The sequence below is a fragment of the Lytechinus pictus genome, chromosome 16 (genome assembly GCF_037042905.1).
Source record: "Lytechinus pictus isolate F3 Inbred chromosome 16, Lp3.0, whole genome shotgun sequence".
NCBI lineage: Eukaryota > Metazoa > Echinodermata > Echinoidea > Temnopleuroida > Toxopneustidae > Lytechinus > Lytechinus pictus.
The window spans coordinates 9,701,016-9,727,840 of record NC_087260.1 but is presented as its reverse complement, the minus strand read 5'-3'; the positions used below and the strand labels follow the sequence as shown (position 1 = coordinate 9,727,840).

General features: G+C 36.4%; 2 protein-coding genes across 3 annotated transcripts in view; one reads left to right on the top strand and one right to left on the bottom strand.

The window, feature by feature from the left end:
- Positions 1-20,588, bottom strand: part of LOC129278865 (cullin-4A-like) — a 31,804-nt gene extending 11,216 nt beyond the window's left edge. Inside the window, exons 1-13 of the mRNA XM_064111718.1 lie at positions 20,064-20,588; positions 14,005-14,224; positions 12,497-12,566; positions 11,289-11,362; positions 10,688-10,850; positions 9,573-9,662; positions 7,536-7,686; positions 6,944-7,062; positions 5,209-5,401; positions 4,487-4,591; positions 3,224-3,334; positions 2,594-2,679; positions 1,068-1,175 (exon numbers count right to left, since the gene is read on the bottom strand). Coding sequence (XP_063967788.1) covers positions 1,068-1,175; positions 2,594-2,679; positions 3,224-3,334; positions 4,487-4,591; positions 5,209-5,401; positions 6,944-7,062; positions 7,536-7,686; positions 9,573-9,662; positions 10,688-10,850; positions 11,289-11,362; positions 12,497-12,566; positions 14,005-14,224; positions 20,064-20,358 — 1,785 coding nt within the window. The 5' untranslated portion in view covers positions 20,359-20,588. The remainder of the gene's footprint in view (positions 1-1,067; positions 1,176-2,593; positions 2,680-3,223; positions 3,335-4,486; positions 4,592-5,208; positions 5,402-6,943; positions 7,063-7,535; positions 7,687-9,572; positions 9,663-10,687; positions 10,851-11,288; positions 11,363-12,496; positions 12,567-14,004; positions 14,225-20,063) is intronic.
- LOC129278626 (peroxisomal ATPase PEX1-like) overlaps positions 20,209-26,825 on the top strand; it is a 32,733-nt gene continuing 26,116 nt past the window's right edge. Inside the window, exons 1-3 of one of the 2 annotated variants that reach the window (XM_064111716.1) lie at positions 20,209-20,750; positions 24,907-25,138; positions 26,274-26,432. In XM_064111716.1, the coding sequence (XP_063967786.1) occupies positions 25,004-25,138; positions 26,274-26,432 (294 nt within the window). In that variant the 5' untranslated portion in view covers positions 20,209-20,750; positions 24,907-25,003. The remainder of the gene's footprint in view (positions 20,751-24,906; positions 25,139-26,273; positions 26,433-26,825) is intronic. The other variant, XM_064111717.1, reaches the window with a different exon arrangement.

Genomic DNA, 26,825 nt, shown 5'->3' with positions numbered 1-26,825 from the left:
GACATGGAATCATTTCCTTGAGCAATAAATGTACCCACATTGTGCTGCACTCAACCCAGGTGAGGTGAATGGTTCCCCGCAGGATTAATTCCTTGAATGCACCAAGCGCATTTAGCAACTAGAGCTAAAGCCGGGGTAATATATAGTCTGCAATTGAATGGGCATCTACATAATAAACGCCTCATAAACGCAATATATTTGTATTATTACCTAGTAGCTTTGTAGATTTCAAAACCAGGCCCTATGGCCCGTATTCTGAACTCGGGTAAACACTGGTTTAAAGTTGTGGTTTAACTATGGAGAGCCAATTGGAGCACAAATCCCTTACAGTACACGTTCAATATATTAACACCCAAGTTGTTCATTATCTTTCTTCATTATGAAAGCAAAAGGAAACAAAATAGTAAACATAAGAAATATACGATATAAACAGAATTTTTAACTTTTGGCTTCCCATAATTTTAGCAGAGTTAGACCGTGGTCTAAGTTAAACCTGACTTCAGAATACAAGCCTATGGCTCAAAAACCTAAAAGCCTAATCTAAATCAATGGTAACTCAGCCATTAATGGTAGCTACAGCAAATGGTGCTCTGATCGGCCCCATATTTAAAGAGATAAAAAATGTCTTATGAATGAGCATTAACTCAAACAAGCAAGTAAAAAGGATATAACTATGAAAATCTACAGTAGAAAACTAGGGAATGTTTCATTAACTTTTTTTCTATGACAAATTGTAGGATCTGACGACTTTCCTTGATTTTGACTGGTTGAGAAACACAGATTCTAAGGTAACTGTCAGACAAAACATCCAAAAAGATCTTTCATTGAATGTTTCCCTGTCCTGTCTGTAACTAGGACTATCTTCAAATTCACTGGAGGAATACTGAACCATTACATTACATTTTATATTAACCATCTATCTGAAGAACTTGGTCTCACCACAAGGCCATTGCTTGATCACTTAGCAGACTCATTATCTGTAACAGAAGACGGTCTTCAAAGAATACTAATCCATTACATTTGTCTATAGAGACTGGCCTTTCTGAACAGGTTGAAATCTTACTCACCTCCGACGGTAGATGAATCTCCAGAGGTTTATACGTTGGCCAGTATCCCATGGTCAGGATGTTCACACTAAGATCCATTACAGTCGTTTGACATTGGTGTTGCATATGCTGCAAGGGATTATATGGAAGAGGTAAAAAAAGATGAGCATTTAAAGATTACAAGAAATGCCTTATAGACCATATGCATTTACGTTATCGTGTCGCCATCTTTGAAGCTGAAGCCTTTGCCTTGAATACATTTGCGATGTGCGGCTGACGCATCTCTGACCACTCCATTTTTTGCGTATTCCTACATCCTCAGGGGAGGGGGCTATTAAAGAAATTATGACGTCCTATGCATAAGCTCTTGTGGTAACAGTCGAAAACTGAGTTTGACCACCAAAGTGTTAGTCAAAATAATTCTTAAAATATGTGCCAAATGATTCTGGTATAAAATGTGCAACTGCAGAGAAAGTCATGAAATAAACGAATTAAATGTTAGGAATGTAAGTGGATATGGTCTAGAACTACACACATTTTTGGGTGGATTCACAATACAGTGTGCTATCTATCGGTTACAGCGGACAGGCTAATTGCTAACTTCAGGGTCAACATCGCGGACAGGCAGAATTCACCAAAAAAGGGTTTAAAATTCGCCAAGAAATATACATCAAATTTCTCTACCTCCTAGTCCCCGGTATGCAAGCCGGCCGAGCCACATCAGCCAGCACAGTATGCATGATCGCATGAATGCACGAGGCATTGGGAATTTCTGCCTGTCCGCTGCAACCAATAGGTGGCGCACCATATTGTGAATGATGAATCTACCCAATTCGGTGGTAAATTTATTGAATTCCGTTTGAAATCATTTTGAGATTGTTACCACAACTGGCATTTCTCTTCAAAGACTTTATCATGAAATAATTCCTTGCTAAACTACATGCACTTTGCTTTAACACTGATGTGAAATAGGAATAGAATATAATAATAAAAAGACAATTCATAAAGGAAAGTCTATTAATGCAAAGGCCCTTATTGTGAAGTCCAGTTCAACCTAGGCCATCATCATACTCTGTGCCGAAATTATAGGAAACAAAAAATGTCAAAATTTTGTTAACAATCTATGTTTTTTTATGGCATAAGGTGATCCTTTCTTTTGTTTTACAGGTGAAAACAGAAACTGTACTTTTAGTTATAATTCCCAGATCGATTGGAATATCAAATGAACTAATAAATTGGGTATCATGACTTTTGCTTTTGAGACAATTGCTAATACCGAAAATCCAGACAGCGTAATATTAACCTGGGCCCTGTACAAAGAGTTGCAATTGATCCAATTAATCACAACTAAGGACAGCCAGTAACATCAACATCTATTATGCATGTTTGTTCAAAATATTTTCTTAACTGAGCTTCTCTTTGTTTACAAAGGACATTGTGCAAATTTCCTGTAGAATGGTCGCCGGAGCAAATATCATGGGAGTCTTTTAGTTGACTATAATTTTTTTTTGGGGGGGCCAAAGGTTGACAGCTGGACTAAGACTCACCTGTTTGAATGCGACCATGATGTCCTTTGATAATTCCATATCTTTGAACATTCCTTCTAGCTTTGACGTGAAGGCACCACCACATTCTTGAACGAAAAGCAATGACATAGAACTTGGTCAAATCAATTATAACACAAAAGAGAGAGAAAGAGCAAGAGGACAAGAGAGGAAGAGAAAAAGTATAGAAAGATTACTTTTTTTATAAATAGGATATACAAAAAAAAACGTGGTTTTGAGAAAGTACAGAGGTAATAATTTGTCAGAGATTGGATTAGCACTGACTATTTTTCCAAATGGCGAATCCCCAAGCCCAGTTGCATATTCATCTATTGCGCTGACTGATCATTTGGCCTTCATGTTCAGCAAATCCAAGTAGCATCTGCACGGACGCGTCACAGGATTTGCCTTAGAGAGACAACCTGCTGACCGGCGCGTCCAAGAGATCGCAAGATCTGTGCCGTCAAATGAATAGTTCACACTGTTCCATCATTGACGTAAAAATAGCAAATTTTCTTTATAGGTGTTTTGTTTCAAAATCATAGCTGGAATATATTTGATCATGTGTTGCTATTTCAACTAATCAGATCATATGATTTAATTTATGTAGGATATAAGAAATTAGAATATTACCTTGCTTGAGTTTGGACAGCATGGATTTTTCAGCATCCACTGACGCACTCTTTCCGACTAGTAGTCTCTTGGCCAAGTCTTTCTTGTAGAACGCTTCAAAAACATCTTTCCCTATGATATACAAAATGATAAAGACAGATAATAATATGAAAATAGTAAAGATATATTCATGCATGGCATTAATTATCATCATTTATCATTCATTTCAGCAATCAAGAATACATTTTTTTTTTAATGGAATATATTATACAGCTCAATAACGCAAATAACAGAATCATGACCGGTATCAGTATTATTACCATTTTCTAGAATAGCACTGAAAACCATTATTATACTAAGTTTCAATGAAGGAGCACAGCTAGTGCGCTGTCCATTTCGGAAATTAGATGACTTATCATCTGAAGCAATGTAAGCATACAATTATCAATTTTATCACTTAATGGAAAATAAACAGAGCTGTTGGCAAGAAGGTAAGGGCTCGTAGATCCATCAATTCGACCTACACTCTTTACTTGAACTTGCCTAGTCTGATTTCCTTTCTGTTTTCCAACTTATTGCCACAGAAATTCAGGCAACAAGTCTTGACCACTAGAAAGGTTCTACTTACAGATGGAGCCTTATTCTAGTTGAGAGTTGGAAATTCGCAGAACTATAAACAGTGTTTGGTAAAGGTTGTTAACATTATCAATACTTTTAGTACTGGTGTTTGTGCTTTTTAAGGAATTGATATTACCACATTAACAAATTACATCTTGACAACATTCTGCTGAGAGTCACATGTGCTGCACAGAGAAATTAATGTATGGGACTACAAAAAAATGACCTGTCCAAACCAGTAACTCAGCTGCTGTATATTCAGAGCTATGGTATCCACAGACCAATCCTCTGCAGTGGACTAATATTCCCCCTAAATAACATATCACAGCATCAAAACTAAAAACCATTCATAATAATATTTAGTTCTGGTATGGCGCATTACATCTCAGTTGAATGTTATTGCCGTGGCTTTAGCGTGGCAAGCCTTCTAAAGCGCATAACGAGCATTTCAAGAAATAAATGCCTGTCAAGTATCCATTTACTTCACATGTGTCGAGTGCAGCACAGCAAATATGGACCAATTTCTTGCTGAAGGGAATTACACCAAGGCTGGGAATTGAACCCACGACCCCAGTTTTAGTCCCCAGTTTACTAATCCACTGGGCCACAACGTTTCCCTTCCCCTTTTCCCTGGAAATTCCACATTCAAGATTTGCTTAAATTTACCGTGGATAAACCTGAATAGAACCATGATCTTGTCCAGGAGTCTCTCAAGCTCTTCCTCTGTAGCTTCCTTGTTACCGGCTCTGAGCTTGTTGTCAACATACTTAGCTACAAAACAAGAAATGAGATTTAACAATAGAACAGATCAGTGAATGGATACTTGCAATGACAATGAATAATACAGACATTTATAATGCCCCAATCATATCCACCCTATCAAGGGTGCTCAGGACGCTTACAATGAAATTCACATAAACTTAAAGGTCAAGTCCACCCCAGAAATATGTTGATTTTGAATCAACAGAGAAAAATCAAACAAGACACTGAAAATTTCATCAAGATTGTATGTAAAATAAGTTATGACATTTAAATTTTTTGCTCATTTTTAACAGAACCGTTATTTGCTAAATTCTGTGACATGCAAATTAGAGGGTCGATGATGTCCCTCACTCATTATCTCTTGTATATTATTGTTTGAATTATATATTTCAATTTTAACAGATTTGGCAATAAGGACCAACTTGACAGATCCATAAAGTGTTCAAACAATGGTGATTCCACATATTCACAGAGGAATAATACTTTGTTTCACATGACAATGAGAAAACTAGAATATCTTTAAGTGAATTCTCCTCCACAATTAGAGCAACTTCACAACTCTCTGTATCTGTTTGTGTAATGACGCACATGCAGTGGGTAGAGATCAAGTGCCAAAAGATACATACCGACAAGTTCAGCTGGTTTGTTGAGCCTTTTGTTGATGAAATTCTCAAAGGACTCTTTAAGGGAGATGGAGAACTTCTCATTCTTGGCGAAGCAGGTCTCCAGGATGTTGTCCAGCTTTTCCTTGAAGTCGAGGAGTTCCTGGACCATCGTCTTGTCCTTCTCAGAGTCTATCACTATGGTAGTGCCGGTTTTCTGATGAAACAAAAAGGTTGGAGGAAGGAATGACTAATCACTGAGCACAACTTTAAAAAAAAACAAGTGGAATGCCTCTGGCCGTCTCACCTGCATCACGCGATTCAATATAGCAGCAGTGCTGATTTTGAAAACTACTATAACTCGCACAAGATGTTCAGTGATACTTGGTTACTCTTATTTCCACGTTTTATGAACTAGACCAATACACTTATAGAGATATGATGGCAATTCAACAAATACCCCCAACGTGGCCAAAGTTCTTTGACCTTACATGACCTTTGACCTTGATCATGTGACCTGAAACTCGCACAGGATGTTCAGTGATACTTGATTACTATTATGTCCAAGTTTTATGAACTAGACCAACACACTTTCAAATTTATGGCTGTAATTCAACAAATACCCCAATTTGGCCAAAGTTCATTGACCCTAAATGACCTTTGACCTTGATCATGTGACCTGAAACTTGCACAGGATGTTCAGTAATACTTGATTATTATTATGTCCAAGTTTCATGAATCAGATCCATAAACTTTCAAAGTTATGATGGTAATTCAACAGATACCCCCAATTCGGCCAAAGTTCATTGACCCTAAATGACCTTTGACCTTGGTCATGTGACGTGAAACTCATGCAGGATGTTCAGTGATACTTGATTAACCTTATGTATAAGTTTCATGAACTAGGTCCATATATTTTCTAAGTTATGATGACATTTCAAAAACTTAACCTTAGGTTAAGATTTTGATGTTGATTCCCCCAACATGGTCTAAGTTCATTGACCCTAAATGACCTTTGACCTTGGTCATGTGACATGAAACTCAGGCAGGATGTTCAGTAATACTTGATTAACCTTATGGCCAAGTTTCATGAACTAGGTCCATATACTTTCTAAGTTATGCTGTCATTTCAAAAACTTAACCTCAGGTTAAGATTTGGTGTTGACGCCGCCGCCGCCGCCGCCGCCGTCGCCGTCGCCGTCGGAAAAGCGGCGCCTATAGTCTCACTCTGCTATGCAGGTGAGACAAAAACCATACATCATCATTTCCGTAGGTGTCATGGTGTAGCGGTTCTGACTCTCGCCTTATAATCAAACGGTCCAGGCATCCTTTGGCAGGCGTCAATCCACACTTTGACGCTCTCTACCCAGGTGTTAATTGGGTACCCCATAGGATGCGAAGGCCTATGTACATGTAGTACGCATAGCAATTGAGTCTTGGAACTCTTCTTGGAATACTCCCCAGGAAGTGGAGAAAGTGCATATAATTGTGTGAAGGCATGCCAGGATCCAATGACCGGGGTAATAGGTAAAGTGCTTAAAAACATTGTTGTGATGTACTACATGCTATATAAAAGCTGATTATTGCAATCACCTGCTTCAAACTTGCAATGTGTGATTACTATAAACGTCAAAAAACTAGAAATGAAGAATGGTTTTTCATAAAGCGGCTCGTAAGTTACACACGACTTTACAAACGATTTCATGCAGCATTTTGTTCCCAATTTTACGCACAATTTCATGCAAATTGATAGACTTACCTTGATAAAAGCACTGAAGTACTGACATAAATCAAGGAGGCCATTCTTTGTCCTCTGTAGCAGTCTGTAGAGTAGCGTAAGATCATCTACCCGATTGGCGTCTAGTAGACTGTCCAAACCTACAAACCATCAATATCATACCAAAATCAACAGGCTCAATAATATTCTATTGATGAATACACCACGACTACATAAACAGATGTATTCGACATAACATTGCAATCACAAGTATGAGCTGCCACGGCCATACACGCGATAGCAAATGCGAGGTTTTCAAATGAGCAATTAATTTAAAATGCATGGAGTACCAGTTCTAAATCACAGACTATAAGACCGACTGAAACCTGGAACATGTGGGAACTTGTTCCTAATCAACTGAGTACAACTTAAAGATGCCAGGTATTTTTACTTTTACATCAATTATTTTTACATGATTCGAAAAAGTTGTGAAGGCATTCACCCTGATGGTTCGTGTAGTGTAGTGTGGCAAACACAAACCATATCCTGTTTACAATTGAAGGATTATGCTAGCTTTTAACAAATTCGTTATCAAATCAAGCTTTAATGAAACAGGCCCCAGATTAACGCCTACCTTTCTGGAGAATGGTTCCAATGTGGTCTTCTAGCAGTTGTTTTTCTACACATGCAATAAGAAGTTTCCTAGTTGTGTGGTCTAAATAATGTAGAATTCTCTGCGCCTCTTCTTCTAATCGTTTGTCAACGTGGATGAGATACTCTGGTACCTGAACAGGAAACAGGAAAAAAAGGTTAAAGGTCAAATCAGTTGCTGCTTGGTTTTGCACAACATGCAAAATGGGAGAGTCAATGACTTGACAAAGTTGCTATTTCTTTTGTATCTTATTATAAGAAATACAAATATTTAAATTTTTTGCAGATAAAACCATCCGAAAGCATTTTCATTTTATCACAAACAGTTGTACCAATGGCAATCCCACATATATTAAGAAGAATCAAATTTTGTTTCAATTTCAATTCATTTACATTCTCAATTTAAAAACACATATTCAAAATACAGGAATAAAACATTGTTACAACATATAAAAACATCGCTGATGTGGTTTACGGTACACCATGTGGAGTGTTATAGAAACAGTGGATAGAAGAGAAGAAATGGATAGGCGAGAAAGTGGAGATTTGAGAGTAGAGTATTCTTTCTTGAAAGTAGTCCTGAAAAGGACTGTAAACCAGGAAAGATTGATGAGTTGAGAACAGCTTGAGTAGTAGAGCTGATGAGGAGATGCTGGAAAGAATACTCTACTCTCAAATCTCCACTTTCTCGCCTATCCATTTCTTCTCTTCTTCTATCCACTGTTTCTATAACACTCCACATGGTGTACCGTAAACCACATCAGCAATTGTACATGCCACCATGCAAACCTTCAAACAATATCTGATATAAAAACATATTTATGAGATACAGGGGCCAACAAAAAAGGGATAAATAACCTTCTAAAGAGGAGAAAATTAAATATATGAAATAACAAAATACAACAGAAATAGTGATTGGGTACCATCATCAGTTCCCTCATTTGCATACCAGACAGGAAGTGTATTTTACTGCTTTGTGAAATTCTAGAAAAAAAAAATCAAATGCCCTTATGATTTATTTTCAACTCAGATTTTGATGAACCTTGTTTGACTTTTCTCTTATCATTCAAATCAATATTTACTGAGAGAAAAAAGACACCCCCCCCCCCCCTCCTCACAGTAAACAAGTTTCAGAAATGAATCCAGACTGCTTCCTCTCACACACAGAATAAATGAGTCATAGATAGCAAAAGGAAATTGCGCAAAATACTGTGGAATAATTGTATGAAAAGGCCTGTCAAGTCCTCAACAACAAGCCTGGCAGACAGACATGTTAATAGAAGCAAGTCTTTTATTTCTAAGAGATAACAAAATCTGCTATTTCCTACATTATACTTGCTATATTACAAAACACATAAAGACTTGCCATCAGTATTGTGATTGATATTGTGCAATATCTTTTGAAGGACAAATTACAACAACAAAAAATTCCAAGGGACAAATTGCTCCTTCATATTTGAATGTATTCAGACTTATATCATGGTTTGAACTAAATGAGAATTTACTGGAAGTGTGTCATTGTGAAACCTCCCATAAAGACAAGACCGAAATCAGGTAACAGTTCTAAACTCTAAGGCCCTGTCCCATTGTTCCGTGCAAGACTTGTAGATGAGTTGCGGGCAATCACCTGCAACTCACCCATAACAAAGTTTTGAGCATGTTAAAAACTTTTCAGCGGGCAAATCAGACTTGCATGCACTCCTGCGGGCAACTGCCTGCAAGATACTGTCAGTGCGGGCAACCTGCGGGTGGCAAAAATAGTCATCCGCAAGTCACACACAAGGCATGTATGCACGGAATGTAACATGGACCATTACAAATACATAACACACTCAGGTGAACGTTAGGAGAACCCGAGCAAGAGTTTGTATTTGTGTTCTTTTCCATTTACAGGCCCAAGTAGTCTTGTACACAGATTTTGATTGTGTCAAGATGAATTCAAGTTTCAGATAGGACTACAGAGATTGTCCCCGACACCTTATCAACTTTTATTTAAGTTTGAATTTCAGCCTATTCCTACCTCTCTCTCATGGACGAGTCTCTGGCCTTCAGCACCATAAAGCATCTGAGTGGCTTCAAGGAACCTCTTCTCGAATGCTTCCTCATAGATCTGACACAGAAAACATACACCAACATATATCTTAATGATAGGAATGTCATATTTTACCCAGGGTAGTTACTTCAGTTCTGAAAACTGTTTATCCCAGAGTGAATAGGATTTTAATATTTGTATGTGACAAGCACTAACAGCAAACTTGATATCCAAAACACAAAACCACAATAAATTACCAGATGTTGATTTTTTTTAATGATTAATTGCATCCGTTATAAGGAAATTGTTATAGACCTTTCAACTGTGATTCAAAATGACTGTTTACAGGAAGATTTCTTCTTTCTTTTAAATGTTTCTTGAACTTCCAATCATCCTTGGCCAAAATATAGTACTCTTTGTCAAAGATGCTAAACTTGAGCAGCAAGAAAGCAGATTTACCACAACCCTAATCATCATCATCCCTACAGTAACTTCTTTAAAAAAGAAAAGAAAAAAAGTGCACACCCATTCAACGCGAATCCATATGGCATTTCCATTTTATTTGAATGTAGGATAAAATAGCACTTAAATGCTTTGCTCATGGGCATAGGTTTTTGGTGGCTGGGTATCTCACCCCAGATTTTCAAACGCCTAGTCAGGCGCCTTAGACCACTCAGCCACAGCAGCAGCTCAAATGACTGCTAAAACAAAGACAACATTATCACACCCACTATTGCAAGCCTAGCTAATATACATTAGTTGTTAGCTGTTAGTGCTTGTCACATACAAATATTAATGGAGCGTTGTGGCCCAGTGGATTATTCTCCGGACTTTGAAACAGAGGGTCGTGGGTTCAAATCCCAGCCATTGCGTAGTTTCCTTCAGCAAGAAATTTATCCACATTGTGCTGCACTCAACCCAGGTGAGGTGAATGGGTACCTGGCAGGAATTTATTCCTTGAAACGCCCCAGCGCTGTAAAAGGCTGCGGGGCTAAAGCCAGGGTAATAATATCCAAGTCCTTTGGAAGCGCATAGAGACGTTATTTATAATGTGTTATGCGCTATACAAGAACTGTCTATTATTATTATTATTATTACAATACCTGTAGATCTGAGAGCATTCGAAGAAGACTTTTGAGAAGACTGTGATCAACGACATCCCCCGTCCTCTCGTTCTCTATAAGCATCAAGAGGCCCTCTACAGTCCGATTCTGTACAGTCCTGTTGCTTATGATGTGAGATCGAAAGAGATCTAGCCCCATATCCCTGCAAAGTGAATTGATTGGGGATATCAATTTGATGGTAAATGAATAGGGGTGAAAAATTGATCAACTATTCATATATTAGGGAACAAATTTGGGCAATATCAGTGCAAAACCTGGGCAAACACTGAGCTAAAGTCAGTTTGCTATATTTGTTGAGATACAGCTCATAAAATAATAATATTCAGAATAATAAAAGCTGTAATATTCCACTGTAATCTTTACACTGCATTGGCTTTCTGGAAAACCAAAATTTCAATACAAATTATTTTGATGACATTCAATTAACTATCAACCATTTTGATGAACTACATGTTATTTCTATCACATACAACTATCAACCACTATGATGCCTTTCATTGAGCAATGAGCAGACATTATACTGATGATTATAATCAACCATTTGGAATGACATTTTTATGTTTTGAGGGAAGAAACTTACCAAAGTGATGATACTAGTGAATTCTGTAATACATACGTCCTATCCAGAAACAGAAATATACTCCGGATCATGATCTGTAAAAGATATCAAATTAAAAAAATATTGTGCAATGAAAACTCATTCCTTTGAGGCAATTCTCGCTACCCCAAATAGCGATTTCGCCGAGATCCAGGAAAAATCCCTGTAACGCGCATTGCATTATGGGATAGCTTTTCGGTATTACAGCTTCCTGTTCGGAAGTCCAATGCACTGTTTTGCCATTCAGATCAACAGTGCCGTCATCCACAACAACACAACGTCGCTTTCGCTCGGAATGTTCGTGATCACAACCCTCTCTTTCACGATACAGTTTAATGGCCATTTCTGCTAAAGTCACTTATTCTGCCCGACGCTTTCCATTGCACGGTATTCCTCTGTCAGTTAAGATTTTTTTAAGTTCCGAAACTGATTTTTTATCCATTTTGTGGTCAACGAAAAATTGAACGGAATGAATGCTGTAGTGTATATATTTAGCGTCTAGTCTAGTCGAATACGATCGTGATGTCAGGCCGGTCGCGTCGCTAAATGCACAATTTTAAGATATTCATTTTTTGTTTTATTTTTTTATATAACCAAATAAGTACATGAATAAAAATTATTTTCACGTGAAATATATTATTCATTTTTATTTATAATTCAAATGGAATCAAAACTAACCGAATTAAATAAAAAGTATAATCTGTACATATTACGCTGATTGGCATCAATTTCAGCATGGTGGAAAACTCGGTATTGCGAACCTCGCGCGAGCATGACTCTGAACCGGAAGTGGTGATGACGACCCGAAGGAGTGAAAATTATCTCGTCTCGCGCATTATGAGATTTTTTTCCTATTTGGGGTAGCGAGAATTAATCTGGTATAAATCAAGAATTTGATCATTTTCAGATAACTTGTTTTTTTTTATGATATAACTACCGCCATATTACACTTACATAATGAAAACCGGTGATATGCCAAATATGGTAAAAATTCCAAACTAAGTTTGAAAGACTCCACTAAAATAACCACATGGGTTTGTGTCTAGAAAAATATGTGGCAAGTGATTCTGGAAGAAAACGCGTAATTGCTGAGAAATGACAAAAATAAGTATGGCATTCCAGCCAAGCATCAGGCCTATATCCCTCTTTCCTTCCACCAAAACTTGGAAGTAAACATTGAAATTACTTACCATTTGCCTACAATGATCCTGCCAACAAGTATTTAGTTGCTTCAGGTACGTCAGGCTATCCGTCATCTCAGTACTAACAGGTCAAGGCTAATATTGAAAAATCTCTGAGCCATTACACCACAACTACTACCTTTAATAATTTGGGTCCCGTTTCATAAAAACTTGTTGTAATAACAAATGAACAATTTCTATAACATGTCAACGATCGGCCAATCAGATTGAATAATTTCAGTAGCTTTAAACTGTTGTTACAAACTTGTTATTATAACAAATTTTATGACACTGGCCCTAGATCAGGGGAGTGTTTCCCAAATATTATTCAGATCTGACAACTTTCCTTTGATTTTGATTGGCTCAGAAGCGCATTTCCTACAGTAACTTTTGGATGAAACATACTTTTTAAGATAAAATAACCAGGAGGTCCTTTTTCATGAGAAGTCCTTTCATGAAAGGCTCACAAGGTTTTATATGACAAAATATACCCCCCTCTTCCAAAAAAAATACAAACAAACGTTGAGTATTGATACATTTCAAAAAACAAAAAATACATTAATAAAAAAGTCATTAATAAAACCCAAACATCATCAAAGATTTAGGTCAACAAGAATGGAAAACTGGAAAAACGGGGATAAAAATGTTTTTTCTACTTTTACTGATTAAACTTAATTAATTTTGCCTTGTTTATGATCAGAATTAAGTCTGGAACGATTTCCATCGAAAAAACAATAAAAAAACAAAAGTAAAAAAACAAAGAAATACATAAGAAATTAAAAAACAATAAAATACATAAGAAATCGGTCTTGGTACCAGAATTTTTTTCATTCATAATTGTTAGCAATGCCTTAAAAAAAAAATATATTCAAAAATAGCATTCTAGGAGCTTTATTTAGTGAATCAGAGCAAAAAGTATGATTTCATGAATAAATTAACATAATTAATTCATATATAATAAAAATATATGAATTCAGTGAAATTTACCAATGCAACTGCGTAGATAACGTCATTCTCTACCATCATGCAAATTTTTGTTGTGATCGCGCTATCCGCGGCTGAGATCTTAGGAGGGGGATAACGTCATTCTCTACCATCATGCAAATTTTCATTGTGATCGCGCAATCCGCGGCTGAGATCTTCGGAGGGGGCCATAATGCCCCCCCCCCCCCCCCCCCCCGTGAATGACAAGAATCAAAATACCCTGGGAGATTGAGGGTTAATGATTTGTTATCAAAATTTACAAGTCAACATACCCTGTAATGGTCAGATATGAATTCTCAGACAAAATTTCCTGTCTACTGGTTGGAAACATCAGTCTCCCTAATTTAATACTTATTTCATATGATCTTGCTTTTCTTTTCAATTAACACACATGCCATCGGGTAAATGACAGATGCGACACCTTCAGTCGCCTTGACTAAATTTAAGCCAACTGGAAATGGGCAGTACCATGCAGCCTCATTAACTCAACACGCCGTCCAATACGACTCAAACACTGTACTCTCAAAGGATATCTAGTAAACTGTTTAGTCTGTGACGCCACATGCTGTTCACAGACTTCCTTGAGCTGGTCATAGAGGGAGGCAGACATCTTGTGCGAGCACATGTTTTCCACTGCCTGGTAGAGTTCCTCGAGACTGTACTTGATGGGCCTGCTGTTGTGGATGGCTTGGACAGCCTCCTTGAGTCTGTCCCATGTCTGCTGCTGGTAGTTGGCTGGGAGGACTGGCTTGACTGTCGAACAATGGAGCGCAAACATAGAATTTACATAATAATAAATAATAGGCATTTACACTTATATAGCACTTATTACATTCTGTTTCTAAGCACTGGACATTGCAATTATTAACCAATCAATGGATCCTCCTGTGGCATGCCGCACACATTGTATGCCCTTTCTCCAAGAATGATTTTTTTTTTTTTTGCCTGGCACAGCAATGCCTTGATCTGCACAATAGACAATCGCATATGAAACAAGATGTCAATTTCTTCACTGAGGTTAACAAAATACACAAGTTTGACCTACATCAAGGCTCGACATTAGCGGTGGCCCGGGGCCACCAGAAATTCACCTCGGGCAACCATTAATGAAAAAATATTAAGTTTTGGTGGCCCGAATCGGGCAACCAATAATTTTCAGAATAGCGCAATTTTTCTCCCCATTTTGCACGCATTTATCAACTTTCTACAGTTCAAATTGCAAGCCAGTTCGTCATGCGCCCTTTTTGTTGATCTACACACAAACACACACACAAAGTTGGCCTACCGCTATAGCATTAAGTAGCTTTTATCCAGCCAGCTGCGCCGGCCGGCTGGCTGGCGTGAGCTTTGCATGCTTGAAGCAGCTGTGCGTTAGCAGCCTATTCAGACTCAGAGAGCTGCAATATGAAATGTTGCTGCTCAGAAATCTTCCACAGAACTGTGAAAATCCAAGTCAAAGTCACATTTTACATCAATGAAATGCCCTTCTACAGACCTTTTTGCTAAAATTTGGTGTATCCCGATTATTTGCAAGCATTAAAAAGAGGAATGTCCTCTCTTTTGACTCAAAAAGACAGATTTCCAAATGAAAATAATACACATAAAAACACATAGGTGAGTACATCACAGTCCCACATGTGCATTTGTATGTATGTTGTTACTTGGTTTCTTTCGAAGCCGTGTCTTTTCCGGTCTTTTCTAGCCAAAAATAAACAGACAGTTACTTTCTTTCCTGTTTATAAATGATTTCTTAAACAACTCTTGAGAAAGTAAATACTTTGGGAAGGCATTTCATTAATATGAAATGTGAATTTTTCCAACATTTTGGCAAATTTAGGGAAGGAATTTTCTCACACTTTTCTTTGCCGTTTTATTATTTTCTTTCATTTTTTTTACAGTGGTTAAACCATTTATACCCATTTATTCATTTTTAATGTTTTTCTTTATATTTTTCGGGCCACCAAACTTTAATATCGGGCCACCAAAAAAAATTATTTGAAGGTTTTGGTGGCCCGAACGGGCCACCACCAAAAAAAGTTAATGTGGAGCCTTGCCTACATATTTCATATTGATCTCCATTCATGTCAAAACCTACGATATGAGACAATGTTGCTCATTTAATGTCAACTATGCTCTATAAAAATAATGTCTTGCTGTGTATAATCCCATTGAACTTTCATAAAAGTACTTTAAATCTTTCTGTACAAATAATTTTTTGTGCTCTCTGCAGTTGATACATAATGTATTAAGTGCAGGATGCATTAGAGAGTAACCTCAAGGTAGTAAGTTATTTCTTCTCTCAATGTGTCTCCACTCCAGACTCCTATGGTTTTTCCATCAAATTCATCTCAACATATTCATGTCCATTTTGAATAGCTCTACGAATTATTATAGCACAATGGACAAGCAGCTCGAAAAGAAAAGAATTTGGAATCCTCAAAGTCATGTTTGTTCAAGATAACCACTTTCATGTTTCATCAGAAGTTCAGAACCCATCCCCCTACAGACCTCCCAACATTTCAACAAAGAAAATCCTAAAAAGCTTGCAACTGTACGAGGGAGCGTAGCGTCAGAGCGGGTGGAGGGTGTGGCATGGGGATGTCCCCCTCCCACAGTAAGAACATTTTTTTCAATTTTAAACCCCAAATGGTTCTGGTGCATACTCTTGCATTTTATATATATATATATGACCTTTGACCTCATCATCCTCATCAACACTAGTGGTATTACCCAAGGATCATTTGTACCAAGTGTGAACACAATTGATGAAGAAATAACGAAATGAGAGCAAGTTGACCTTTTGACCCCTAGATGACCTCTGACCCCATCGTCCTCATAGACACGCGTGTTATTACCCAAGGATCATATGTACCAAATATGAACATATTTGATGCAGAAATAAAGAATTGAGACCAAATTGAACAAAAACTTCAAAAATAAGGATGAACATGACCTCATATCATTAGACCTTTTGACCCCTAGATGACCGTTGACAAGATCATTCTCATTAAGTCACATGAGGTACTACCAAGGATTATATGTACCAAGTATGAAAATAATTGATGCAAAAATAATGAAATGAGAGCAAATTGAACACAAACTTTAGCATTTTTAACAGACCAATGGACTAAATGACCAACAGACTAAACGGACCAACAGGAAAAGTGATTAGTAGGTCTCTACTGGACTTCGTTCAGATGAAACAAAAAGTGGCAGTCAAGATTTTATAGCATTTAAGGTCAGCCAATGATCGTTAAAAGATCAGAAGATATATTACTAATTTTTATATTTTGAAAAATGGTTACTTCATTCTTCAACTTTATTTATCAAAGAAAAAAGAAGAATAAAGACCATGAAAAAAAATTATATTATACAAAGGAAAAAGGTATTTAAAAAAACATTTTGAGAGAAAGAGGAAAATAAACGAAGAATAAAGGACATTATTTATTGCCTTTTTTATAACCAATTACGATCAATTACAGTTCTATGCATATTGTAGAGCATTTTCCATGCATTTTAGCTGTAAAAAAATCAAGTTTTCATCACAAAACAACCAGGGTGTTTTTTTTATAGAAAAAGAGACCATGAAATGGCATTTTTGAATATCAAAATCATAGTATAAAAAAGGGAAAAAGTTTTTTTTTCTACATTGAGAGAAAAAGGAGGAATATAAATGAAGAATAAAGGACATTATTTATTGCCCTTTTTATAACCGATTACGATTACAGGCATATTGTAGAGCATTTTCCATGCATTTTTACCTGTAAAAAAACAAGTTTTCATCAAAAAACAACCAGGTTTATTTTTGGAAAACATTTGTAAATTGATATTAATCAAATTAATGATATAAAACAACCTTTACAAAGAAGATTTTTCAAACAAAACTTCGCAAACAAAATTCTCTATTTTTAGTAACCACCAAATAATCACATTAAATATTCTATATAGTTCTTGATTGTTTCACTTTTTACAGTACAGAATCTTTGTCAGTTTACTGGTGAAACTTCATTTGTTTCATTGGTTAAACTGCATCCAAATTTTCAAGATAATAAAACTGGAAAAAGGTGTGTTTAATTACCAGGAAATATGGTACATGTACATGTATATTTTTCGAAACTATGATGAATGATTCCTAGTTTTCTACATCTAGAGGCTGCAATTAAAGGAGAATGAAACTCTTGGAGCAAGTAAGCTTTTGTGAAAGCAGAAAAATCAAAGAATAAGATCAACAAAAGTTTGAGTAAAATAGGACTAGCAATAGAAGAGTTATGAGCGTTTGAATGTCGAGATCACTAATGCTATGGAGATCCTCCCATTGGCAATGCGACCAAGATCTATGATGTCACAAATGAACAACTCTCCCCTTTTGGACACTGAAAATATACCCCAAAACATTTTTTTTTGCTCATTCTAATCATATGACAAACGATTCATCAATGATATAATGTTGTGAAACCTCTGTACTTGTCCTCTCATATTAAAGAGAACACCTCACCTGACCTTGTGATAGACTCTATAAAAGTGAGAATATAAGTGAAATAAGTATTAAAGTAATGAGGGAGTTGTACGTGTGTGACATCACAGATCTTGATCGCATTGCCAATGGGAGGATCTACATGGCATTAGTGATCTCAATATTCAAATGCTCATAACTTTCTTATCATTCATTCAATCTTCCTCAAACTTTCAACAATATGTTTCTTTGATTTTTCTCTTTGATATGGATTCAGCTGGTTTCAAGGGTTTCATTCTCCTTTAATAAAAAAAACTGTTTGCAGTTTAGGTTGCTTGGAATTCTATTAACTTCAATTTTGTATTTTCCTAAAATAGTATAAACATAGACTCTACTACATGACATAAATAACAATGCACAGGAAATACAATTACTTTTGCATAATAAATCCAGCAGCTAAAAGTAAAATATCAAAACATGGTAGTACAGTAATGTCCAGGATTTCCAAAAGGGGGGAGCACATTTTCCTGATAAAATGATGACAAGCAAAAAAGAAAAGGTCCCCACTTGTGTACGAGTGACATATTCCAATTAGAAATATGTTGTCTTTCAAAAGGGGGGGTCACACTTGTGTAAAAAGGCATATTACACAAAAATTTTGATTACGGTTCTCAAAAGCGGAGCACACGTCGGATGTGCCCCCCCCCCCTAGATCTGCCAGTGGTAATATCAGATCTTTAGAATAATATCAACTATGAAAGAGTAAGACAATCTGTTCAAATATCATGAATATTCAAATGCCGTAGTTCATCATTTGTACATGTTTAGCTTAGTTATGCTACACACTTTGTTCACAAATGAGATTTATGACAATTTGAATATTCATATTTGAACAGATGGTCATAATGGTCCCCCCAGCATCACCACCATCGTTCAGCTTCAGACTAACTTACCAGACTTCAGAGGCAGATTCCTATTTCTTTTGTTCATTTCCAAATGGCAAAATGAAAATCCAATTCTATTTTGAAAGCCGAAGGTTACAAACTTGTATTAATCTATCTCTAAAGTAAGACCAGGGAATAATTTTGCTTTACAAATTTGAATAGCATTTTTGGTTGTTAGAGAAAAGCTCTCAACTAAGTAATGTACAGTCCTACTAAAATTAAAAATATGCTTTACAAAAGACTTTATGGGAATTAGTTTTACCATGATATTGGGAACCACCGTTCACTTCTTACAGCAGCGCTTTATTCAGTCATACGCAGTCGCAGGGTTCCCTATTTCCACCTCCATTCTTGTACACAAGTGCGCGTATACAAATCGACAAGTGGTTCCCGAAACCACGATTTGGCCAACTTATGCATAGCCATAGTCTTTCAAAAATGTCAGTAGAGGCGCTGGTCCAAAAATTGGGATTGTCCCAGAAAACAAGGATATCCTTATAAACCAAGACAAATTATGTCTTGATAAATTGAGACTGTCCTTGTTTATGGGGACGTTTTTTCTTCACTTCTCCCTACGGGACAAAGGCAGCAATTAGGGGAATCGAGAGTGCTAAAAATAGATTCAGTGACCTCAATTCCCCCCAGTTCACCGTTTATTTATTACGACTTGCCGTCTTCCAATAATCTTGTTATGAAACCCGATATGTTTACATTGACTAGCACTCTTGATTGGTGTCGGCACTCAACAGGTGAATGAACTTTCCTAGATTTCTTGTGTGGAGAAATCCTTATAAACTGAGACAGTCCCTGTAAACGGGGACGATCCCAATTTTCTGACCAGCGCCTCTACTGAATGTGGAGGAAATTGCGGTACGATACCACTACAGGCAGGACAGGAAAATTATTCCCCGAAGACTAAGAAGAGTAAGACTTAATCTAACTTCTAAATCTAAGTATTGCTAAAATGCTAAATAAAATTCACTAACTTGTTAATAATTACCAACATGACCGGTTTCTCAATTAAAAATGTGTTTCTGATTGTGAAATGGTGCTGGTGAAATTGTCAATTTCATTCATTGACATTGTCTAACGTTGATGACCCAAAAAAATAACCTCAACTAAAAATGAACTAGGCCTAGGGCCTAGGCCCTAGTCATTCTTTGATTTCTGGCCTCCTCCTAAGACTTGGGCCTACCTTTAAAATTCTTTATAACAAGCTTTTTCGAGGTCCCTGGTTTGTTATTCACAAGAGGTGATGACCTGCTATTGAACCCGTTATTAGACGGATTTAATGCAGAAAAGTTCGCTCTTTTGGGCGTCGCTTCACCCATGTTTTTGCCCTCCGACGACTGCCTGTGTTCGCCGGTGCCGAGATCTTCCCTGGCTCTCTTCGTGTGGAGGTGATTGTTATCAGACGCTCTACGCTTTCGCGTGTTCGCCTCCAGGGTGGTCTTGCATGAGGCAATCTTTTCTTTGCTTGAGAGAGGCATGCATCACATTCAGAATAACAATTTTGAGACAAAAGTTGAGCGAATTCTACTTTGTTTTCACTTCCAAGTTTCGTCACTTCATTAGTGTGTATTGCAATATGGCTTCACGTACGGAACTCTGGGAAGACATGTAATGTCAAATGTCGATTCTTTATATCACATCCGCACTGCACCGGCGGCGATCGCGCATGTAAAATAGACTGCATATCAACATATCTCGGAAGAAGGCCAACGCATGAAGAGGACGTTGTAGCATGCCGATGGGTCTAAGAAATTACACCAGCTCGATAAAAAGGTCGTTGACCCTGCTATCCAGCGATCGATCCCCAAAAAAGAGAAAGGCAGATTTAGCTGAGAAACTAGTGTTTCCTGAAATTCACCTTCGCCGATATGTAAGAGCTAATTACCTCATTATTCTTGAATTTCAGCACCTTTATATTTTTCTGTTTCTTCTATCTGTATCATATTTTATTGAGATATTTATTTGATCGTGTGAATGGTGTAGAAATGATCATGTTGATTGTCGACATAAAAATTAATGTTAATGACTCAGTGAAGAAGAGTCTACTGTAGTCCCACGTATCCATTTTGTGGTTATAAAAAAATAGGAACTGTTAAAGTTTAATTTGAAGATCTACTGTCATCTTTTGTCCCATGTCAATATCGCATCAAGGAATTAGTCAAGATGTTAAAGAGCTATTGTCTAAAATGGTGTTTTAACTAGCGCATACTAGACAGCTGGCAGCCGTCTGTTTCGAGGAGTTTTTAACATTTTTATTTTAATTTTTTCTACACAGACGGCTCGTGATTGTTCAGCCGCCATTTACATTGTATAGGGGGTTAACAATATTGTGGGAAATGACCTTGAAAATTCAGTTGAAATTCACAGAAAAACAATAAATTAGTAATTTTTCCAAAATCATGCGCCATGCGGTGTTAAAGTACATGTACGTGTACAATGTACGGTTATGTACCGTACAGCCGTATGTTTAAATTGACTTTTACTTAGTTTTAATGGCTAATGGCTTGCCATGGTGTGTCATTTCAATATTTAAGGCGACTTTAAGCTAATAATTGCAAATCGTGTTCCATTTGTGATCTATTTTTAAGCAATAATAATTAATATTAGAAGTCCTAACCATATCACCTGACCTTGAATATTTGATAAAGTCAAAAGAGCTTTACGCGTCATAAGTACATGTAATTGCATATTCATGATATTTACACATGTAAACTTTCTTACACGTTTCAAAATAGATTTTCTCAGAGAGAGAAGGCCTGATCATATTGATATTTGCAGTATTAGTAGTCTTTAATGAGCACTTTAAGGATCTATGATTATTAATAGATTGTCTTCATGAAAATGACCTGGAAAATACAGCTAAAAATCATAACAAATCAATAAAATGTTCCTTATTGAGCGTTTACATCCACTTTCAATAGTGTCATTTCAAAACAGGGTTGTTGATTTTTTTTATTTTTTTTTTTAAATAAAAAAAATCGGATTTTTTTTATTTAAATCGGATTTTTATGATTTAAATCAGATTTTTTTTATTTTTTTCCAACGAAAAATAATGGTCACACTTAACAAGTTTAAAACTATATTTAAACTGTTTTACACCAATAATAGTGGTCAAGTAGTCTTTTGAACATTGTGTATTGTACTATTTGACACAATAATCCACTTATATACAGGTAATTTTTTTTTTTTTTTTTTTTTTTTATTTGCATTATAGAGAGGGACATTCTATGGAAGCCCAAGTAATGTATTATGTATACATTTAAACTCTTGAAATTTTTATATCAGTCAGTTCAAAACATCCGAAGTGTTACTCCAATGCATTAAGTACTCAAAGAACTTGAGAATTTCCAACAAAATTGACATTATTAAAGGCCTGTTCGGGTTCCTATACTGCCCTTGGGAATTCTAGCTGGGAATATTTCCTAGAATTATCACATGGGGGATTTTAGCTAGGAATATTTCCTAGAACTATCACATGGGGGACTTCCCAACTAACAGCTGGTAATAGCTAATAAACAAAGGGTTTTGCAACTTAAGTAATTGAAAGAATGGGTATTAATAGTAACAAGAAGGAGGTACATACAAGTAGTTCAGCTGTTTTGTAAAAGTATCCAAGTTGTGGACTTTGAGCACCTTTGTAGATTTTATATATTATTTTATTGAAGATTTAACAGTTTGGTGTACATACAGAGAGTTATTTATCATTACTTCGTTAGAAACTTGTTGTTTTCATCAGTTTTGCTTGTTTTACAATTTGAAAATAAAACAGTGGTGTTAAATCAGACTCCATGAGGGTGTATCATTCTTTTAAAGTATCTCTAAAGCATGTGGAACAGAAATGAAAATGATTACATTGAAAGTATCTGTTAAGAAGAAGAGAAAATAGAGAAAACTAATTTTTTTCATAAAAGTTGATTTAAATCAGTGATTTTTTTGAAAAAAAATCAAGTGATTTAAATCGCGATTTAAATCATGATTTAAATCGACATGATTTAAATCAAACAACCCTGTTTCAGAATGGATTTTGAGGGGGCCCTACAATACCGGAAAACGACGAGCACAGTCAGGCCAATATTTTATGATCTGGATGTATACGATGCAGGGCCCTCCTGGGCATAAATGCATCGCGTGAGAGAGGGCGGAGTGAGGATGAGAAGGTTCTGTCAATGGCCTTCTTGAATGAGCTTGTTGATGTTGAGTTGATGACAGCGTCACTCAGGTGATTCCACTCAGTAATAGTAGATGGGAAGAACGAGCTCCTGTATTGTTCAGTTCATGCTCTGATTGTGATTCTGTTAAGCATGTTGTAGTCTATAAATGTACATAATATTTGGTTCTTAACTAAATGATTTTTAAATTTATAAGCCTCCAAACATGCACCCGAAAACGTTGACTTGGATGCTTAACACCATTTTTGGTGGCCTCATGTGCGATAACGGGTTGTCAGATCTGTGCCATGATATACCAGAGCTGCCAACCAGTACATTTTTGGCGTATATATGTCTCTATTTCATAAAACTTTCACAAATATGGTTATTGGATTAATGTAATCTCAGGTAACTTCTTTTAAAAATCATTTTGTTAAAACCAGGGTGAGATATGCACATGTTTCGATGTTTTTTTTTCTTCATCTACAAGAGCAGTGCGCATTTTAGCTGGCATGCAGCTTGAGTGCCGTGATGAGCCTGCGCGCCACACATTTTATTATGAAATACAGTTTTTTGGGGGAAAATACAGTTTATTTTATCACAGAATACAATTTTTCATTTCCAGAGGTTGGCAGGTCTGATATATTCTGCATTATTAGACAAAAAAGTTCTTCCAATTTTTAAATGAGCACTGTAACTAATCAAACTTTGCTGCATCAGTCAGTCAAAAATAGCAATTTTTTTAGAGTCAGTTTAAGTCAGTTGTTGTACCCTGCATTGGTTGCTAAGAGAGGCTGTATCTTAGTAACCATTTGACCTTAGGGCAAAATATTTTTGAATTTCCCGTCAGACACTTGGGGGAACATTTGGTGCTAGTTTAAAGTAAATTGGAGCGGTTCGGGTGACAAATTGTCTAAAATTGGTTGATTTGATATGGATTAACCCTTATAAATAAATGTGTTCTATTTCAGGGCGAGATATATTATTCTGAACCTTCTCCATATTTTTATTTTCAATTTTGTGGGGGTTACGTATGGAAGTATTGCCGAATATGATTTCATTTTTAAAAGATAAAATGAAATATTTTGAGATAAAATGGTCCCAGAATACTGCCCAGCTCATTCAATCACCATTACACTAAAAAATAATTTTGTCAACCTATTATCCCTCATTCCAGGAGAGCAACAATTTCAACTTCAAAAATCCTTTGAGAAAAACAAATTTGCCATAAAAAGTGCAGAATCTGCACCGTGTTTCTGAAGCAAAGGCTTAGCATGCAGATGCTTGTTTCAATTTGTTTTTGGGCCTAAGCAAACGGAGGCTTAGCCCACAAACAAGGTTATCAAAAATGTAAATGAAGAAATTATTGATCTTATTAGAGTTTTGGAATTCTCTTGCTAGTTTAATTTAGGAGTGTATCTTTAAAATAAAATATATAAAAAGTAAACCAGGGGAAAAATCTACCAACTTGAATTTGTTCAGGTCTACAGAGATAAAGTTAACTGAAACATCAAGGTTGCCTTGAGTCAAACAGGATGTGGATGTGATAGGCTGCTGCCACTTACCCTTCTAAATTTGCATGCTGTGGCAGTATCCATCGCTCCATGTGCACATGGTGACCATATAGGCCAGGCAATTTTTATTCTATTTTCGTGGGCTATTTTTCGCAATTGATAGCCTCAATATTGAATATTGCAGTGATTCGGAATATCGGGGGCTCTTTTTTTTTTTCCAGGGCTCTTTTGAGCTTTTCTGGTGCAAAATTACCCTGAGCCCCCCTTTTCCCTGCATAGGCCTTAGCAAGAATCATGCTGGCAAGAGACAGTCAAATAATTGTTTTAATTTCACTTCTCCCCCCTCTCTTCTTTTTTTTCACAGGTTATATGGAAACGTCATGTTATCCTGAAATGGTAGCCTTTATCTAGGGTTCCCCCCAAGACCTAACTATTGATGACACTACCCTGAAACCCAGCCCATGTCTTGGTCAACCGATGACGTCATAAGCAAGATGTTTGGAATGACAAAGATAGCCACTGTTGATTTCAACTCCAACAAGAACTGCTTCATAGTCCTTCCAAATTCATGGGCCCAGGAGTTCAGAAGAAAAGAGGTAAATAAAAGTGTTCCATTCCATGCAGACTTTTCAGGATTTATCGAAAGTTGAATAGTTCTATAAAGAGATACATGTCCATTATCTTATCACTGAGATCTATTGATTGATGTATTATTTAGTCAGGAATTTTGCAAGCATTCATTCATGAAGTGTTTGAAATCGATTTCAGACAATATTACAAAGTACACATCTTCACAATTATGTGTGTTATTTGATGCATAAGAGTCTGGTCATCTAAGCCCTCATCCTGTAAAACTTGCAACAGCTTTTATGAGATTCAACAGAGAAATTCAAATCCATGTTAAAAACCTACTTTTTTTGTTAAATAGCCTTTCCCTTCCCCTCAACTGTCTACAGTCTACTGTGAACTATACAATTGCTCTAGTTTTTTGCTGAAATTCCTTCTCTTTCTATTTTTTTCTAAGCGCTTAGAGACATGTTTTGTGATAAGCGCTATACAAATAATGTTAATTATTATTATTAAAGGGGAATCCAACCCAAATAAAAACTTGTTTCCATAAGAAAAAGAAAAATCAGACAAGTTGATAGGTGAAAGTTTGAACAATATCGGACAAACAACAAGAAAGTTATGAATTTTTTAAAATTGTAAATATTGGTAATCACTATACCCATGGAGACTTCAAATTGGCCGCATATGGGATGGCATAGTGATGAAAGGCAAAGACTACTCTTCCATGTACTCCAATACATATTATGGCTAAAATTTCATTTTCCCAAAAGTTTTATTTCAAATTATATTTTTCTTTCATGAGTACATAAAACAATATACTACCTGGATTATATTTAGATTATTGCCCCAGGGGAATGGGTACTTAGGAGAAAACCACAAATCCCTGATAATAAAGTACATGGCCTATGGGAAAGTTGTCCTTGCCCCTTGTCATAATTTACTTACCCAGTTGCCAATTTGAAATCTACATAATATTAGTGATCTCAATTTTAAAGCAGCTATAACTTTCTTATTGCTTGTCCGATTTCTTTCAAACTTTCGCCATTCTGTTTGATTTATTTTTCTCCTTCCCAACACAACATTGTATGGCCAAGGCAGGATTCCCCTTTAATTATCCTCCCCCCTCCCCCTTCAATCTCTCTTTCCCTTTTCCCATTGCAGGTTTCTGTCTTTGAGCTTCAGTGGGGTGACAGTGGGAAAGGATACCTGAGCTGGTCTGGTGAGATCAGCAGGTCCTCACTGGGTGCCAGTAACAATAATGCTTCCATTCAGATAAATGGCCTTCTTGGAAACAAACTTGGTCTGAGGCATGGGCAAGAGGTCAGTACTAAGGGGAAAAAAATCAAGATTTCCCAATCTGTTTTTTTTTTTTTTTTTTTTTTTGTGTTTTGTTTTGTTTTTGTTAATGGGACAGCACTGCAATTTCTCCTCTTTACATTGCTTCCTCATTTTCATTAAAATGTATCCCCCCATCCTTTCAGTCGATGATACTCAATATTATATTACATGTATGTATAGGCCTACTGTATACATATTTTATTCAATGATAAACTGTATTTTTTGTATTTGTTTTATATAGTGTTAAATGAAAGAAATATATTCAGTTATCATCACAATTAAACCGTAGCAAGTTTACCTTTGAATTTGTCCGAACACCAGATGTCTTGCCTCGGGCGTGTTCCATAGATCCCTTTTTGGGTGTTTCATAAAGAT